General features: G+C 44.9%; 1 protein-coding gene across 1 annotated transcript; it reads right to left on the reverse strand.

Annotated features, from left to right (window-relative positions):
• Nucleotides 1-6,539: 6,539 nt before the first annotated feature.
• On the reverse strand, nt 6,540-16,574 carry LOC311188409 (E3 ubiquitin-protein ligase TRIM38-like; the record flags this gene model as incomplete). Its single annotated transcript, XM_084259509.1, has 5 exons — nt 6,540-7,063; nt 10,467-10,579; nt 10,668-10,699; nt 11,749-11,979; nt 16,164-16,574. The coding sequence occupies 5 exons, from the start codon at nt 16,572-16,574 to the stop codon at nt 6,540-6,542; spliced, it is 1,311 nt and encodes a 436-aa protein (XP_084115635.1).
• Between the last annotated feature and the right edge of the window lie 394 nt (nt 16,575-16,968).

A 16,968-nucleotide genomic window follows, 5' to 3' on the forward strand; every position in this document is an offset into this window, starting at 1 on the left:
CTGGTGTCAACTCAGAAAGTAACTGCCTGGGGGCGGGGCCAGATAGATTTGGGAGAAGTCCTGAAACTGGCAGCACCAGCCAGGTTCATTGTTATTCAGGAGGGGGAAAGGAATTTGGAGCCCTAGGTAGATCTGACAGGCCTTTAATGCTTAAGCAGGGGAGCAGAAGAGCAGGCAGGGAGGCTGCAAGCCTGGGTGCTGGGAGGCAGGCAGCATAGTCCCTTGCCATATTGATAGCCTAGGATGGAAGAGGCATTTCTGATAATCGCACAATAAGTATTTATAAAAGAAATCACTTCTGCAGTGTCTGAGAGCTGGTAGGGTGAAGGAGGAGCCAGGGAGTGAACTGGGATTCTAGAGCCCCTGGCTAGATCCTGGGTCAGGTGCTTTGTTTGGTGCTGATCTGAATGCCCTAGGGGGTCTGTCAGGGCAGCTGACCTGCAAAGGAGCTGAGGAACAACCTAGCCAAGACAGTCCAGCTGCTCAGGTTCTCAAGCTGCTGATCCCAGTGGTGGCCCAGCTTCCTCTCTTCCCACCCAGGAGGAATCTCTCAGTCCCTGCACTCTCCTGGATGCTCCCAGAGTCTCAGCCATTTCACACCTGAAGATTCATCTTATCCTGGCACAGCCTGCAGGCAGACCCCATACAGGAACTGGACACACCAGCTCCTGAGGCATCCAGCTCCTGACAGATGAGAATGTATCCCTGGGTTCCTGAACCCATAGTGACCCTGCATCTCCCTCTACCATCACTGTCATGGATGAGACTCTGCACTGGGCACAGCTCATCCTGAGTTGTCTTGACAAGTGTTATAGGACAGCCCCGATATTGAACAGGTTCCTGGCTGTGGGTCCTCACCCACGCGCTTTAAAAGGACTTATTAATACTCCACTACAGGCACACACAAAAGGTTAATAAAAGGTTTATTTACATGGGAAAAGGAAATAAGGAAAATGTACAACTCAGGGAGAAAATAGGGAAATAAAGTCTTTAATGCGTCCTATCCGATCCGCCGACCTGGAAACCAAAAGTCACTCTCAGAGCTGGCCGGACCCTGCTAGCTGGCAGAAAGCCAAAATGGGGGACCCCCCACAAAAGCCCACGTGTCTGCCTTTATACCAACTTGGCTGCTTAACCCCACCCTCAGGTCCCAGCCACCTTCTCTTTGGTGGTGATAGGATTTGGAGTTCCCAGTGTCTTTGGCTTTGGCCTGGGGTGGGGGTGGAGTCCACAAAGCCTGTATGGAATTAGCTTTAGGACATCCTTTTCCCCCTAACAATTGGACCAGGAAAGGAGCTGAGCGAACCCACAGGGGATCAACCACCCCCACACAGCAGCAGCCAGACAAAGACAAGCTCATGACAGGGTGTGTCCTGTGACCTATGCCCTCCTATACCCACTGTGTGAAGGAGGGGATCATGCAGCGATCAGGGCTGAGAGGGGTGGGGACATAGAAGAGCCTTCAGAGACATGTCCCGAAATAGGGAAAGCCCAGTGCTCAGGTGATGTGTGTGATGTGCTGAGACAGCGCAGGGGAGGCCAGAGAAAGCCCCTCCCTCGTGCATCCCCTCCTGTGTATAGGGAGTATAGGATGGAGAATTTCAAAGAACCGGAGCGGACAGATCACTGGAGTCCCCAAAATGAACAAAAGATCTAAGTGTAAGAACTGAAATGGTTAAAACCTTTTGGAAGAAAAGAGGGAAAAACTCTTGTTCCCTTGGGTTCCCAATGGTTATCTGGATGACACCCAAAACACAAGTAATAAAAGTTCAATATAACAAGGATACCGAGTTGAGCTTCTTAGGACTCCAGCAACAATGTAAACAGATAACTCAGAGAATGACAGAAAGTTTCTAAAATTACTAAGCTGATAAGGTACATACCTAGAACTGTGATTAGCATAAAAAGTTATTACAAACCAAAATACAAATAACCCAATCAAAATGGGCAATGTATGTGAATAGAGATTATTCCAAAAAGACACACAATTAGCCAAGAAGGTGTCACTGCAACAGGGTGGTCCCCAGGAAAGGGGGAGGTTCCCTGCCCCTCCCAAGGGAGGGTGGAGCTGAGCAGGAAGAGGAGAAGCTGAAGAAGAGACTAAGGAAGGAAGCAGGATGGAGCCAGAGACCTGGAGGAGGCGCATGGAGCCTAGAGACACGTGAAGAAACTGCGCTTGTCTTTTGGTCGTGGACTGGGTGACACAGATGTGGGTGAGACCCGTGGGGAGGTGACCATGGCAGCTTTTATCTGGATGTTGATTTTGCTCTTTTCCTTCCGGGCTTGTCTGGTTGTTTGTGACCCTTTTCTGTGGGTCCCCACTGGAAGATGTTTTAGACTTGTGGCAGGCTTTGGGGCCTTGCTCTGGGCCGACCCCATATGGATGGAGTTTTACCCACGAGGGGATGGGTAACTTTGGGTGCTTCATTTAGAAACTAGACTCTTTGCCTTTCCTGTATTGTTTCCTAGTTTTATTAAAGTTCCTTCCCATTAAAGTCTCCTATGTTTTGTGTTGATGCGGCGGATGGCAGAACCCATTTAGAATAGGCAGGTATGCAGGAGAGGCTGCCCCTCTCCCTGCCCTATAACAGATTTGGCGTCCAACGTGATTTAGGACAGAGCCATCCGTGGTTAGTCAGCCCCATGGGGAAATTGGGCTTCCCTATGGCACTGGCTACCATAAGCGCAAATGTGATTTTTGGTTTCTCCAGTGTGTTTCATATGTCGATTTGCTGTTGAAAAACTGGCTTGGGCTTTGTGAAAATTCTGTGTGTTTGTATGTAATTTGTTTGTAGTGACTTGCTAAGACATTTGATTTTGTGGAAATTGTTCTGTGCCAGTTTTACTCAAAAGATTAGGCAGTAAACGTTGGACCATGTGGCCAGATCAAAGATGGCATCTGAGGCCACTTGGAACTTTTTTTTTTCTTTCTTTTTGTAATCTCTGCTGTCTCATTAGCATTTCTAAAGACAATAATGGTTCTTCATTAATATGTTGCTTTGTCTTTGACTACTTCCTGCCCTGTGTCAGACTGGTTTTGCAAGCCAACTGTGGAGCAGTGGTGTTTTAATTAGCAAATGTATGCCTGGGTGTTAAGGAAAGAGTAGCCTTAAGCAGTAACTGGTAATCACTGGTATCCTTGATGGATTCTTGGAGATAACTTGAATTTTTGCAAAGTCTGGATCAGAAAAATTAACAAGATTTTGTCTGAGTCTGAAAGGATTTGCTGCTGTGAATTTTGTCTACACAATTTGTTTTGGGCATGTTTGCCATTTTGAATACTGGATTTGTTCAATTGCTGGTGAAAGACAAGATTCTAAGTTTCTGCTTCCTACTGAGGAAGGTCTGTTATGGAAAGCACTCTTTAGGGTGCATCATGTAACTGTACCAGGTTTTCATACCTGTGTTGTTGTTGTCCCTCCCTAGTGTGGGGGAGGTGTAATCTGTGCTTAGATGTTTAATCTGCTCTTTCAGCTTCTGTCCCAGAGTGGCTATCTGTATGTCCTTGTGTCTAACTGTCTTGACCTCCACTGATTGACAAATTGGTATACATGGTGCCCGTATAAGTTGAAAAAAAAAAAAAAAAAGAGTCTCCAGTTATGAGAAAAACAAAAAGTTATGGTTTGATTGTCAACATTGTGCTACTGAACTAAGCCGGTGCCTTCATAGAGATTGAACATTGTTGTTTCTGTTATTTTTCTGATATTTATGGCAAAGCTTCCCAGAAATCTAAATTCAAGTACAAATTTGGTAGCCTGTCATTTGGCTGATGCAAGGAAATTTTGTGGAACCTCAGTAGAGCTCCTGAGACACTCCACAAAGTTTCTCCCTTTCCTCCTGGGAAAGGCATTAGATGAATTTGTTCTATTTGGCTTTTACCTAATGAAGTAAAACTGGAAGGGAAGCATTGTCACTTGGGAAAATGGTAAAACTTTGGTATGTACAAAATGTTAACAGTAGTATCTGGTATGTATGTAAATTGTCAATGGTGATTATCACCTTGTAATATTGTATAATTCAATTGTTTCACATCTACAGAAATTGTTTCTGGAAATATAGGGAGAAAAGGTCTCAACAGATTCCTATTGATGGAACTGTTGAGAGAAAAAACTTTCCTACAAAGGACTGAATAGACCTGGAAATACATCTGACATTTACTAAGGTTTCTTTGACATAATACTGAAAATTTTTTATGCATTCTGTCCTGAATCCACGAAGTTTTTGTTTTGTTTTGTTTTGAGTAACCAGGATCTGCAGCAAGGTTGTAATTTTTTTCCAGCAAAACTAACTTGTCACATTTTCTCTCCCCTTGATACCAACACAGCATACAAATAGTGGTAGTAATTTTTGCTACTTATCTTAGAGTCTGTTTTTGCATAACTTCCATAGGGATTTTGTCTGTTTAAAAAAAAAAAATTGGACGCGAGTTTGATTGTGTGGCTTTGTGTGGAGGTCCCCCAAAAAGTTGAAAAAGAGCTGAACCAAGAAGAGGAGAACCTGTTTGCCTTGTTTGTAGGGTTCCAGAGACCTCCAAAGAAGGTGAGGAAGCTTGCCTCCATTGGCAGGACTGGACAACCCGGCCAACGAAAATGCCCTGGTACCCTCGAGAAGAGGAAAGCCCAGGTGGAGTCTGATGAGACCAACGTTATACCTGAAGCATACATCGACTGGATGCCGCCGGTTCGCTCTGATCCTGTATGGAGTATTTCAACAAAGCCAGCTAAAAATTGCTGTTAGTTATTTCTACCCTGTGATTTTATGCAAAAATAGAAAAAAATGGTTTAAAAGTAAATTTAATTTGCAAACTTTTGCTATGCTGTTAAAAGTTTGGGATCAAGGTTGAGAAAATTTGTGTTTTACATCAGTTGAACCATTTTAACATTTTTTTTCCCTGTGATTTTGATATATTTGCTATCTTGTTTTAGCCAATGCTCCAAATTTTTTTTCTTTTGGCTTGGATAATGGACTATTTTTAAGTAATGAAACTCATACTGGACATTCATGGACAATGCTGCTGACTAATTGTTGCTTCTCTTACACACATTGTAACCCTGAAAAAAGACTGTCTCCTAAGATTACACCCTGAGATCTGTGCCACCATAGATATGGTGGAATAAAAATTAAAAGGGGAGATTGCAACAGGGTGGTCCCCAGGAAAGGGGGAGGTTCCCTGCCCCTCCCAAGGGAGGGTGGAGCTGAGCAGGAAGAGGAGAAGCTGCAGAAGAGACTGAGGAAGGAAGCAGGATGGAGCCAGGAGACCTGGAGGAGGCGCATGGAGCCTAGAGACATGTGAAGAAACTGCGCTTATCTTTTGGTCGTGGACTGGGTGACACAGATGTGGGTGAGACCCGTGGGGAGGTGACCATGGCAGCTTTTATCTGGATGTTGATTTTGCTCTTTTCCTTCCGGGCTTGTCTGGTTGTTTGTGACCCTTTTCTGTGGGTCCCCACTGGAAGGTGCTTTAGACTTGTGGCAGGCTTTGGGGCCTTGCTCTGGGCCGACCCCATATGGATGGAGTTTTACCCACGAGGGGACGGGTAACTTTGGGTGCTTCATTTAGAAACTAGACTCTTTGCCTTACCTGTATTGTTTCCTAGTTTTATTAAAGTTCCTTCCCATTAAAGTCTCCTATGTTTTGTGTTGATGCGGCGGATGGCAGAACCCATTTAGAATAGGCAGGTTTGCAGGGTTTGGGCTGCCCCTCTCCCTGCTCTATAACAGATTTGCAATGTATGTGAATAGAGATTATTCCAAAAAGACACACAATTAGCCAAGAAGGTGTCACCATCACCAGTTATTAGGAAAATGCAAAAGCCAGAAGAAAACAAAATCTCAAGGAGATAGCACTTAACATCCATTAGCATAGTTCCCTTGAAAAATACCCTCAATAAAATGTAGAGAAATTGGAATGTCATACATGGCCTGTGAGCATATACAATGTTGTAGCTTCTTGGGAAAACAGACAGTTCCTTAAAAAGTTGAACAAGATACCACAGGAAGTGGCAATTCTACTCCTAGGTACAAAGCTCCAAATTTGACCATAATCACACAAAAACTTGTACAAAATTGTTCACAGTGGCATCATTTGAACTCTCCCCAAAGTGGAAACAACCAATGTCCATCCTTTGATGAATGGGCACACACAATGTGTGACATCCATACACTGCAATGGTTTGTCCATAAACAAAAGCAAATACTGACCCAAACGACAACATGGATGAGGTGTGAAAACTTCACATGAAATGAAATGGTCAGACACCCAGCGTGAGACCAGGCCCTGGCAGCTCAGAGATCTGACCCAGTGACTGGGGAGAGCATGAGGGATGACCCTGCTGTTCTCTCGCTTCCCTGCAGGTCAGGCTGATCTTCTGTGCTGTCTGCACAGTGGCTGTGTCCAGCAGTCATGGCACACTCACTGAGTGTCCACTGAGAACTCAGAGCCAGTCCAGGTAAAGGGAAACAGCAGATGACAAAACAGACCAACTTCTGTCCTAATAGGACTGACGTTGTATTTCTACGATGGGAAACAAGAGTCTCTTTTAAATTGACCCCAGGGGTAGAGGGAGGAACAAAGAAGAATGATTAACCTGGAAATAAGGCCGAAGAGTATCAGAGAAGGAGGCCCTTGGGAAGGTGAAGATGTGGGAGCCAGTATTCATGTTGTAAAAGGACACAAGTCCAGCCTCACAGTCCAGAAGAACTCCCACCAGCCGGGGCCACTCCCTCAATGGAAGGGGTGTTGGGGGAGAGGTAAGGGCCATGTAGCCATTCTTCTGGCAGAGTCTGATGGCCCAGAAGCCAGACTGAGGCTCTGGGGTCAAGACACTGTCCCTCTGCACATTTTCCAGACAAACTCCTAAGTCCCACCCACATCCTTCTCCCACATCCACTTCAAAGTAATGTCTTCCTGAGGTGAAGCCCTCACAGCCCAGGACACAGGGTAAGGAACAGAATCTTGTAGAACTGAAATACTCCTTCTGGCTGCCTCCACGGGTCACATATCTCCGATCCTCAGACAGCATTAGATCACGATGAGCTGTGTCTGGGTCCAGAGTCACGCTGACTGATAAAAAGAAAGGCACATTTTATTTGCTGAGAAGACAGTGCACTTCAAGTACAACCTCCAGGATTCAGGTGCTGCCTACTTCTTCTAGCTCTGTGAGTCACTTTCTGAGACTCTGCATATTATAGTAGGACATCATCATACCCGCCACAGTAATGGTGGGGAGGATTGAAGGAGCTCATGCACCCTACTGCTTGGAGAAATTCCTGGTATTTGGTAAGTAAGCAATAAATGGAAGTAATATACTCTCCATCACTGTCACCATCACCAACTCAGTCCCTTGGAGAAGGCAAGGGACTGACTAACCATAGTGGTCGCTGTCCTCTCCACAACGCTTATCCCCTGTGTAGGGCCACCAAGATCATGGAATATTGAAGCAAAAAAGTAGCTTATCCCCATTTTTAGTGATAACCTTTCACACCCATTATCAGAAAGCAAAATAACATAGGTCCTGCCATATTTTGTAATTGAAACAGTTACCTCAGATCCCAGTATTCTATTCCACCCTCAAAGCACCTCTCAGACCATGAATTTTTGTGTGAAGTCTTTTATGTTGCTGCAGATGATAGTTCATTTTGTCCCAGGGATGAGTAAAAAGTGATATAATTTATGCTGGAATAATGCACATCGAAACGATCTGACGAACATAAGTAAAATAAAAAAAATAATGATCTTTTTAAGCATGATGCTGGCCAGGAGTGTAATTTGTTTGTTTTTAAAGGTTTATTTATTTATGCATACAAGAATTGGGGCACAGGCCAGAAGAGTATGTGTGAGAGGACTCACCAGAGAGAAAGTGGAGAACAGAACAGGCAGACTGACTGAAATACCATGCTAAGTGGAGCAGCGGATGAGTCAGGAGAGGTCTGCTGCACCATGTGGGTAGCTCCCTTGCTGGGGCTCAAACTCATGCTGCAGTGACTGCAGACAGCTTCATAGGTTGCTTCTTTATCCCTTGCGCCACCAGGGAGGCAACAGGAGTGTAATTTCTTAAGTATGACACTGGCCAGGAGTGTAATTACAAAGCAACAATGATAACAGGATGTTGTAGCAAGAAGTGAACCTCCAAAATATTCCTGTGTTAAACACTATCAGCTGCACCAAGGCTAAGAACTGAAGGCTGACCTTGTGGACCTAATGATCATCCTCCCGCCCCTCCGACTTGTGTTCGCTTCAGTCAAAGGGAAGAACTGGGGGACCCCAGGGAGCAAACAAAAGCAGAGCTTGAAGTCATCAGGACCCAAGTCCCTCTCCACTGCCTGCAATGGCAGGTCTCTTTCATCTCTGTCTGTTCACAGGAACCCGTGCTCACGGCTCTTTACCCTGCCACACAGGCCCCGGGTGGCCATGGCCCTACCACCTCCTACTCCTGGATACTTCCCTGTTCATCACTCTTTTTGTCACCATTGGAAAGAACTCCTCATGCAACTCTATTCTGGAAGTGAGATTTTCAATTCATGTTATATGAACAATCCAAAATAGCCATAGTGCACAGATCAAAATGCAAAGTAAATCATACTGAAAGGGGAAAGATCCGCTGGACATTTATAATTACCTATTGTTTATAGTGAAACCGTAACTTGAGACCGGAAAGATAGATTATATAGTTATATAGCTGCTACATTTATCAAATAGTATTAAATTAAAGTATTATTAAGGGAGAAAAGAGATACCTAATCAATTAATATACATTTCATAGGAAAAATTCAAACTTGCAAACATGCATGCACTATATAACCACGAAGTAAACAGTGCCAAATATCACCATAAGCAAAGCAAAAGGGAAAACTCTACAATCATCCTAAAACATGTTAACATTCTTCTCTCCATAACTGACAGATGAGGCTGGCCAAAAAAATCACTAAAGTGGGGAAGACTAGAACAGTTTAAACCGACCAATTTATTTTTCTAATTTCTTATTTTCTTATTTATACAAGAGGTGGGGTACAGGCCAGAGTTGTGGGAGGGAGAGAGGATTCACCAGAGACAGAGTGGGGAACAGAACAGGCAGTCTGACGAAATACACTGCTGAGTAGGCAACTGGTGAGACAGGGGAGGTCTGCCTCCCCATTTGGGATTCTCCCTAGCTGGCAGGAATTGAACCGGTGCTGCGGAAGCTGCGGTCACCTTCACAGCACTGCTCTCAACCCGCTGGGCTACTGGGGAAGCCCTCAAACAGACCAATTTAATAGAAAAGTGAAAATATCAGCGATTAATAAGTAGAGAAAATGCAGTTCACATCACATTTTCTACATAGACTATGGTAGTCATGAATAAGACTAGTCAGATTGAAAGAATGAACATATATCTGTAGATCTATGCTACACAGACCAGTGATTTGAATGCAATTCAGTGTAATACAATAATAAAAACACCAATAAAAATGCTAAGATTACACAATCAAAATGCTTATAAATGATAATGGGCAGATATGGGAAAATTCCTGCAGAAGCAACCTAAATAGAAAATAGATGACTCCTGGGCCTCCCTCGGGGCACAAGGGGTTAAGCACAGCACTGTGAAGCTATCCTCAGCCTCTGCAGCACAAGTTCAATCCATGGCTGGCCAGGGAGCCAACCTACATGGCACTTCACCTCTCCTATCTCGCCCACTGTTCCCTTAGCAGTGTATTCCAGTCAGTCTGCCTGTTCTGTTCCCCACTCTGTCTCAGGTGAATCCTTCCACCACCACCCCAACACCTCAGGCCTGTGCCCCAGCTCTAGTATGCGTTAATAAATAAATCTTTAAAGAAATAAAATGGTGGGATAAAATACATGCTTAAAATAGCAACACACCAGTGCAATCAATTCAGGTTTGGCCTCTGTCAGGTTCATTCTGATTTTACAGCCTAAAGAATTTTTTAATAATATTTAGCTTATTATCTAATTGTGGACATGTGGAAAATGACAAATACTAAGTAAGAACTAAAGGATTGAAAGCTCAGGATTGGAATTGATCATACTGGCTTTCATTAGGATTCTAACATTTAGAGTCAAGGCCTTAAATCATTTTCATCACAGTCTAGAATACTGATCTATCTTTCTTACATTGCTGAGAGTTTAATGAAATGTTAATAAATGTTCAGTTGTAGATACATTCTAAACACTACAAACAGTGATGCTGTTAAATGTCATGATAAGTGAGGGAAGTGAAATCTGCTATATTGTTATTTAGGTGGGGAGAATGAGCAGGTGATTAGTCTGGGAGAGATGGAATTTGAATTGCTAAAGCATTAACCAGGAAGCTACATCCCTGCCTACTCACAAAGTAGAGAGTTTCAGCTCCACTGAGAACAGCTAAACAGCCTCTCTGTCCTGAGTCTACCCAGGGACAGCTGCTGAGTTGGTTACCACCAAAGGGGCATTTTATATGAAGCATGAAGGGAACTTTTTACTTCACACACCTTGGAAGTGCCTTAACATTTTCTTCACATCAAAGTAAAGCTCAGGAACATGGCACACAGTTTGAGGCTCCAAACAGAAGATCTCTGGCAATTTCAGCTTCACATCTGAATTCCTACAAGGAACAGGGGACATTCCATTCAGCTGTGGGTTAGCCACACAACTGCCCACATCCTCACACTCCCTCATTCATACAGACTCACCTGTTTAATGTGTCTTTCACATCTTTCACATCCTAGTAATAATAAAGACAAATGTGAGTGTGGGAAAATCAGTATTTTGTGTCACTTGAAACATGGGGTTACTTGCTATGAACTCTCCACCCCAGGAAGTAGAGTGACCCAGCCTGACACACCCACACATACCCAGGTAGACAGATTCCCATCCCAGTCCCCTAGGATAGTCACTGCCAGTGTGTGTAAGTGTGTGATCGCACTTGCTCAGGCTTGGGGGGAGTCATGGAGTCTTCATTCACATTAACCCGTGACATTAGAGAAGAGGCCAGGAGCAAGGTTGCATTCCCTTCTCCTATCAGTGATCCAATTTCCTTCTGAGGATCCCATTTTACTTTTGTCACTTGTGACAAAGGTCCTCAGTGGGGAATCAGACCCTGGCTCTGAGCCACTGCTGACAAGGCAGCAGATGTCACCTGCTGAGGTCGCTATCACACTACATCCTCACCCTCACAGTGCAACCACCAGTCCTGCAATAATAACTGGAGTCCAGCCAGGCATTTATTTATGTTCACTGGCTGGAAGCTTCAGGCAGCTGAAATGAGGTTCCCTAAGTGTTCATGGCCCAAGATAAGTGATTCAGAAGGTTATCATTCATTTTGGCTGCCCCACTCTATACCACCAGTCATTTTTAAGAGATGGTGAGAAGGTTCCATGAACAACTGACAAGGGTGAATAAATGGGATGAAGGTTATTCTGTGGTTCCATATGGCCAAGAAACCTACATTTGACCCAGAGAAGCTGGTTTCTGATTCACATACTGCCACTGTGGATACCTGCACAGGACACCAGCTGACATTGATATGGATCTTTCCTTTGGTTCCCAAAGTGGAGGTTTATAATAAAAAGGGAGAGGAGAGTAAAGGACACTTGCATAGACAGAAATGGGCAAAAGGGCTGATGCTGCTATAGTCTTCAACACTAATTACTTTAAATATTGAATGAGGCAGAGAGGACTCGCCAAACTTCCCAGGCTCCCTCCACAATCTCCTCTCAAGAGATCAGAAACAGACACGTTCTTTCTTTCCTCCAAGTTCACAGCCTCCCTCACCTGCAATAAATTCTGGGCTGAGCCCTGACATTTCTTCTCTAGTTCCAGGAGAAGCTTCTCCAATTCATGGCTCTGATTGTCCAGACTGGCTTCACTGTCCTGCAGTCTCCCCAGCATCTTCTCTTTCTCATTATCCAGTCTCCACAGATAAGCCCTCTCCTCCTCATGGAGGAAATTGTGGAGATTCCTAAACTCAGACTGGATTTCTTGTCTCTGAAGCTCTATGTTCTCCTAGAATCAAGAAAGTAGGCAGAAAAGTGGGAAACAAACCAAACATACCTCTTTGGTGAGTAAACACAGGTGGGCCTGAGACAGTGTAAATCTGCTCACCCACAGGAGGAAAGAAAACTGTGACACGTGCCCAACATGAATCTTGAAGATTCATCTGAGGGACATGAGCCAAAGCACAAAAGAGAAAGACCCTATGAGTCTTCTCATATGTGGGCCCTCGTCAAATTGAGAAATAACAAGTAGTTCAGTGGCCCTCAAGCTGGAAGGAGGGAGCAATGGAGTTATTGTTCATGGACATAGAGTTTCCATTTCGAATGGTGAAAAAGTTCTGCAGATGGAGGGTGGTGATGGCTGCAAAGCAACTAAATGCATTTCATGCCACTGGACTGTACACTAGAAATGACCTAAAGGCTGCACTCTCATGTGAAAGGTGATCATACTGCAGCCACCTGGTACATTTCCTTTTTCTTCAGCCACAATACAGAAAAAGAAGGTCCTGGAATGCTAAACAGGAGAATAAGGGAATTTGGCCAACAGCAAGTAACTTATCATTTAGGAAGATAACACCAAGCACAGTGGGCAAGCACCACGCTGTATATATGTTCTGGGAATTTCTTCAACTAAACGCTGATAGTGAATATAACCAATACTGAATTTAAGTCATCAGGCTCATAGGAGAGTCTATAATACTCAATAGGGGAAGCCTGAAGAGATTCCAGACATATTATTGCACCTACCAGGATTCATATTTCATCTTTATGTGTAACACAGGTTTTATTGTGGTATATGGAATTGCAATTTATATCTGTGCTTTCTCAATTCCAACAGTGCTTTAGTGACTGTGATATTATGGTAGATGCAGTATTGATTAGGATGAAGTGGAAATTTTTTTTAAATATTTTATTTATTTATGCATACAAGAACTGGGGTGTAGGCCAGAGGTGCAGAGGTGAGAGAATTCATCAGAGACAGAGTGGGGAGAACAGGCAGATTGACTGAAATACACTGCTGAGGTGAGCAGCCTGCGAGGCAGGAGAGGTCTGCTGGGCCCTGTGGGTCATCTCCTTGGCCAGCGATTGAACTCATGCTGCAGTGGCTACAATAGCTTCATTGTCTGAGACTTATCTCCTTGAGCCAGCAGGGAGGCCCTGAAGAGGAACTTTTTGTAGGAGACCTGGGACAGCTGGACACTGGCATTGACATGGTTTCCTTATATGGTTTGTAGCAATAGAAGTTCTCCCTATGACCTAATATTCCAGAAATGTGGAGACAGAGGCAGTTGTAGCACCTACAGTGTCAGGAATCTTCATGTGTTATTTCCAAATAAGGTCCTCCAACTTCCAAGGATCTCGAAATGAGGGATGGATGAGTCAAGTTTCATATCCACTCACACAGAAGCAGGGTCAAGGTGGGAAGAGAAAATGAAAGAGGCAAAATGCTCACACATCTGGGGAATTTGGTTACTAAATGATGGATTACATCCATAGCCATAAAAGAATGTGTCTCTGATCCTGCAGAGGCTGGTCAGCCACGGACACTGTCTTAGAGACCCACAGTCTACAGTGCAAGTGTGTGTAAGTCTTGCAGAGCTCTATCCTCATCACAATCTCACAAGCTTGAGTTATGGGAAGGTCTTCTGCACTGGTCCTGTTATTTGTATTCCCTTAAGGTGGTATTGCAACCAGGAAGGTAGAAGGTCTGACCCTGTACTCTGGTAAATGTGCGCAGGTGAGTTCGCAATCTTCAGACAGGAGGTAATTTCAGTCATTGAAAATGTGAAGCCCGTTGAAGGTAAGGGGCACAACAGCTTTGTTTCTCCTGACTGAGGTGATGGGACGCCTAGCACTTTACTCCTGCAAGGCTGAAGAAAGCAGAGGGAAATTCTCCTAGATTAGACAACTAATGGAATTATTTTTTTAAAACTGGCATATTCTTTGGGGTTCAGCAATTTGTACTGGTTTAATGAGAATAAACTATCAATGAGTACTTTGCCCAGTCATAGCCTATACTTGAATTCAGGATGAAAAATAGTTTGTGATCACTAAACTCCAATTCTTACCTTCCATTCAGTTATTTGCTCTGCCGTGAACAACTTCGCACTCGTACAGAGGTCTTGAGTTTCCTTCAGTTTTGTCACAATGTCTTGGAGCTTCTCCTGCAGGAAAAATTGGGTGAGGTCTGGCTAATCCATTTCAAATCTTCATTAGGTACTTACAGGGAATCCCAGCCTCCAAGCCGTATAATAACATTGAATATATTTTTGAGACCTTACACATTGAGAGGAAGCAACATGAGGGCAGTAATATTAAGTCATTCCTAGGAGTCCCTCAGCAGTTGCTGGATTGTAACATCATTCTGTGCTGTAGATATGGAGGCTTAGGAAGGGAGCAGTAAACTGCCCAAGGGCCCATCACTGGTAGGTGGCAGAGATGTGATTCCCAGCTCATCGCAGAAATAAGGATTGTACTACATCCACAATACAGTCAGCCAGGAAAATGCTGCACATCGTATTAGGTTAAAAATCATCTAAAAGCAAATTTTATAAAATAACGTGCTGGACCCGTCATAGATAATACACAGTGTTTGATACACAGGGAACTTTTCACATGTTACCCCTGGCCAGAACAGAGAGCCCAGGATGGCTCTGAAGTTACAGAACCAGGTCATGAGGGGGCCCTGTATCACCTGGAGAATAGTGTCATGATGTCAACTCACAGTGATTCCTGTCCACATCCATCTCTAGGGTTTATTCAAAAGTTTCTCACACTTTCTTTTTTCTTTACTAAAGATTTATTTTTATTTCACCTCAGCAGTCTGACTCTTGAGGCTACGCCCATCACCTTGTAGTCCTCCTATTTGATGACATGGTGGGAAGCAATGAGACCTGCCCCATTACAGCCCTGACTGCTCATGGGGTTACAGGGGGAGGTGAGTGAGCTGATTGGTGGTCAGGGCTGACATGACCTGACACAGGATCCAGAACCTTCACACAAGACACAGGCACCTCAAGGATGAGGGAACTCAGAGCTCCACACTGGGGATGTTACTTCAAATGTCAAAGGGGCAGAGAGGAAGGAATCCCACTTCTTCATTCCTCCACAGCAAAGGGACCCTTATGCTGAAAGCTATTGTCTCAAAAACATAGGAAATGATTGAAACGTCTCTCAAGGCTTCATCCCTTGCACCAAGTATGTTTAAACCCTAACTCCCCTTCCCAGTTTATGCTCATATCTGTTGCCATTTCCAATCCTTAGATTTGTCCTTGTTGTTTATTTTGTCCACGCAGAATGTGCTTTTACATGTCAACCTGATCTTTCCCTCCACAAATAAATCCCTAGTGTCCAGGCCACTCTGGGCAGGGGTATGGATTCCGAGTGATACCAAGGTTCCTTCCTGACATCCTTTCCCATGCCCGCAATGGCCTTTCCCTCACGCACCTCCTGCCTGCCACATCAAGGGTCAGGCAAGCACGCGTGACAAGTGAACCACCTGATCTGCCTCCTGTCTCTTACCCACATTCTGCCCATGGTGATATTGTGTGTGTCCTTCAGGACTCACTTCAGGGTAGTCTCCCCCTCACACATTCATTCCCACCCCTTGGTACCCCCCCTCACCACCCACACCGAGGGACGTCAGGCATCCTAAGTTCCTTTTCTTACTCCTTATGGACTCTGGGATATCAAGAAGGTGTTGGTTCTGACCTCTGGGATTTCAGATTCTTTCTTGTGCTCTTGAACGCTGTGGTGTCTCCAATTAGGTTTTTGAGGTGAGGCCATGAACAAGGCAGGTGTGACAAAGAGCACAATTTGTTGTCCAGGGAAACTTCATTACAGGAAATTCTTACAGAAAAGGTTCTGCCCAACCTTAAAGTTCAGCATAGAAAATGATGACCTGAGACCTCCCCTAGGGTGCAGCGGTTGAGCGCTGGGCTGCGAGGCTGCCCGCAGCCTCTGCAGTGCTGGTTCGTTCCCCGGCCCCTGGTGAGGGTACCGCAAAAAAAAAGAAAAAAGAAAAAAAGAAGAAAATGATGACCTGACTCACGGGATCATAATAAATTCTTATTCAGAAAATAACGTGATGGAAACAACATTTTTATGGTCACAATATTGGTGTTCAGAGTAATTTCAATAAAAATGTGCAACATAAGAGGAAGAACTTGCTGAAAGGTTTGGCCACTCACTCACCTTGTAGCCTAAACACACATCCTCCACTAGAGCCGTGCGGTGTCCTCTGTGCTGGGGGGAGCGCTCACACAGCAAGCAGATGAGCTGCTCATCGTCCTCACAGAACAGGTAGAGCCACTCCCCATGTTCCTCACACAGCCTCTGACGCTCCAGCTCCTGGATGCGCTCAATGAGGTTTTCAAGGTGCTTGTTGGGTCGGACACTTTCCCTTTGAAGTGATGTTTGGCACAGGGGACAGCGAGCCCTCCAAATAAAAGATATCACAAGATTTTGCTGCCCAGTGATATTGTCTATGCACTGGCGGCAGAAGCTGTGCCCACAGTTGACACTCACGGGCTCCTTCATCAGCTGCTGGCAGATGGAGCACGTGGCTTCCTCCCTCATCTTCCTGATCGCTGGCGATGAGGCCATGGCTCTTCCTCAAAGTTCTGCTAAGTATCTATAGGCAGAGGTGTATCAGCCAGGACTTTCCAGAGTGATGGACAGAAGCCTCACCTGAGATTCTGAGCCTGCACAGGTGTTGAAATCCTCTTTCTGGAGATATAACGGATTAGAATTTGAAAGATGCCTCACCTGTCCCTGTGTGGTAGAATAGGGCGATCCCTGTCATGTTTGCCCCATTCAGTTTACATTGATTAAAATTCAATAAAACTTGGGCCTCCCCGGTGGCGCAGTGGTTGAGCGCTGGGTTGCGAAGCTGCCCGCGGCCTCTGCAGCGCCAGTTCGATCCCCGGCTGCTCCCCGGCCACCGGAGGAGGGTCCCACATGGCGCGCAGACCTCTCCTGCCACCCGCTGCTTCCCTCA

This window comes from Talpa europaea (genome assembly GCF_964194135.1).
Source record: "Talpa europaea genome assembly, chromosome: 2".
NCBI classification, from domain to species: Eukaryota; Metazoa; Chordata; class Mammalia; order Eulipotyphla; family Talpidae; genus Talpa; species Talpa europaea.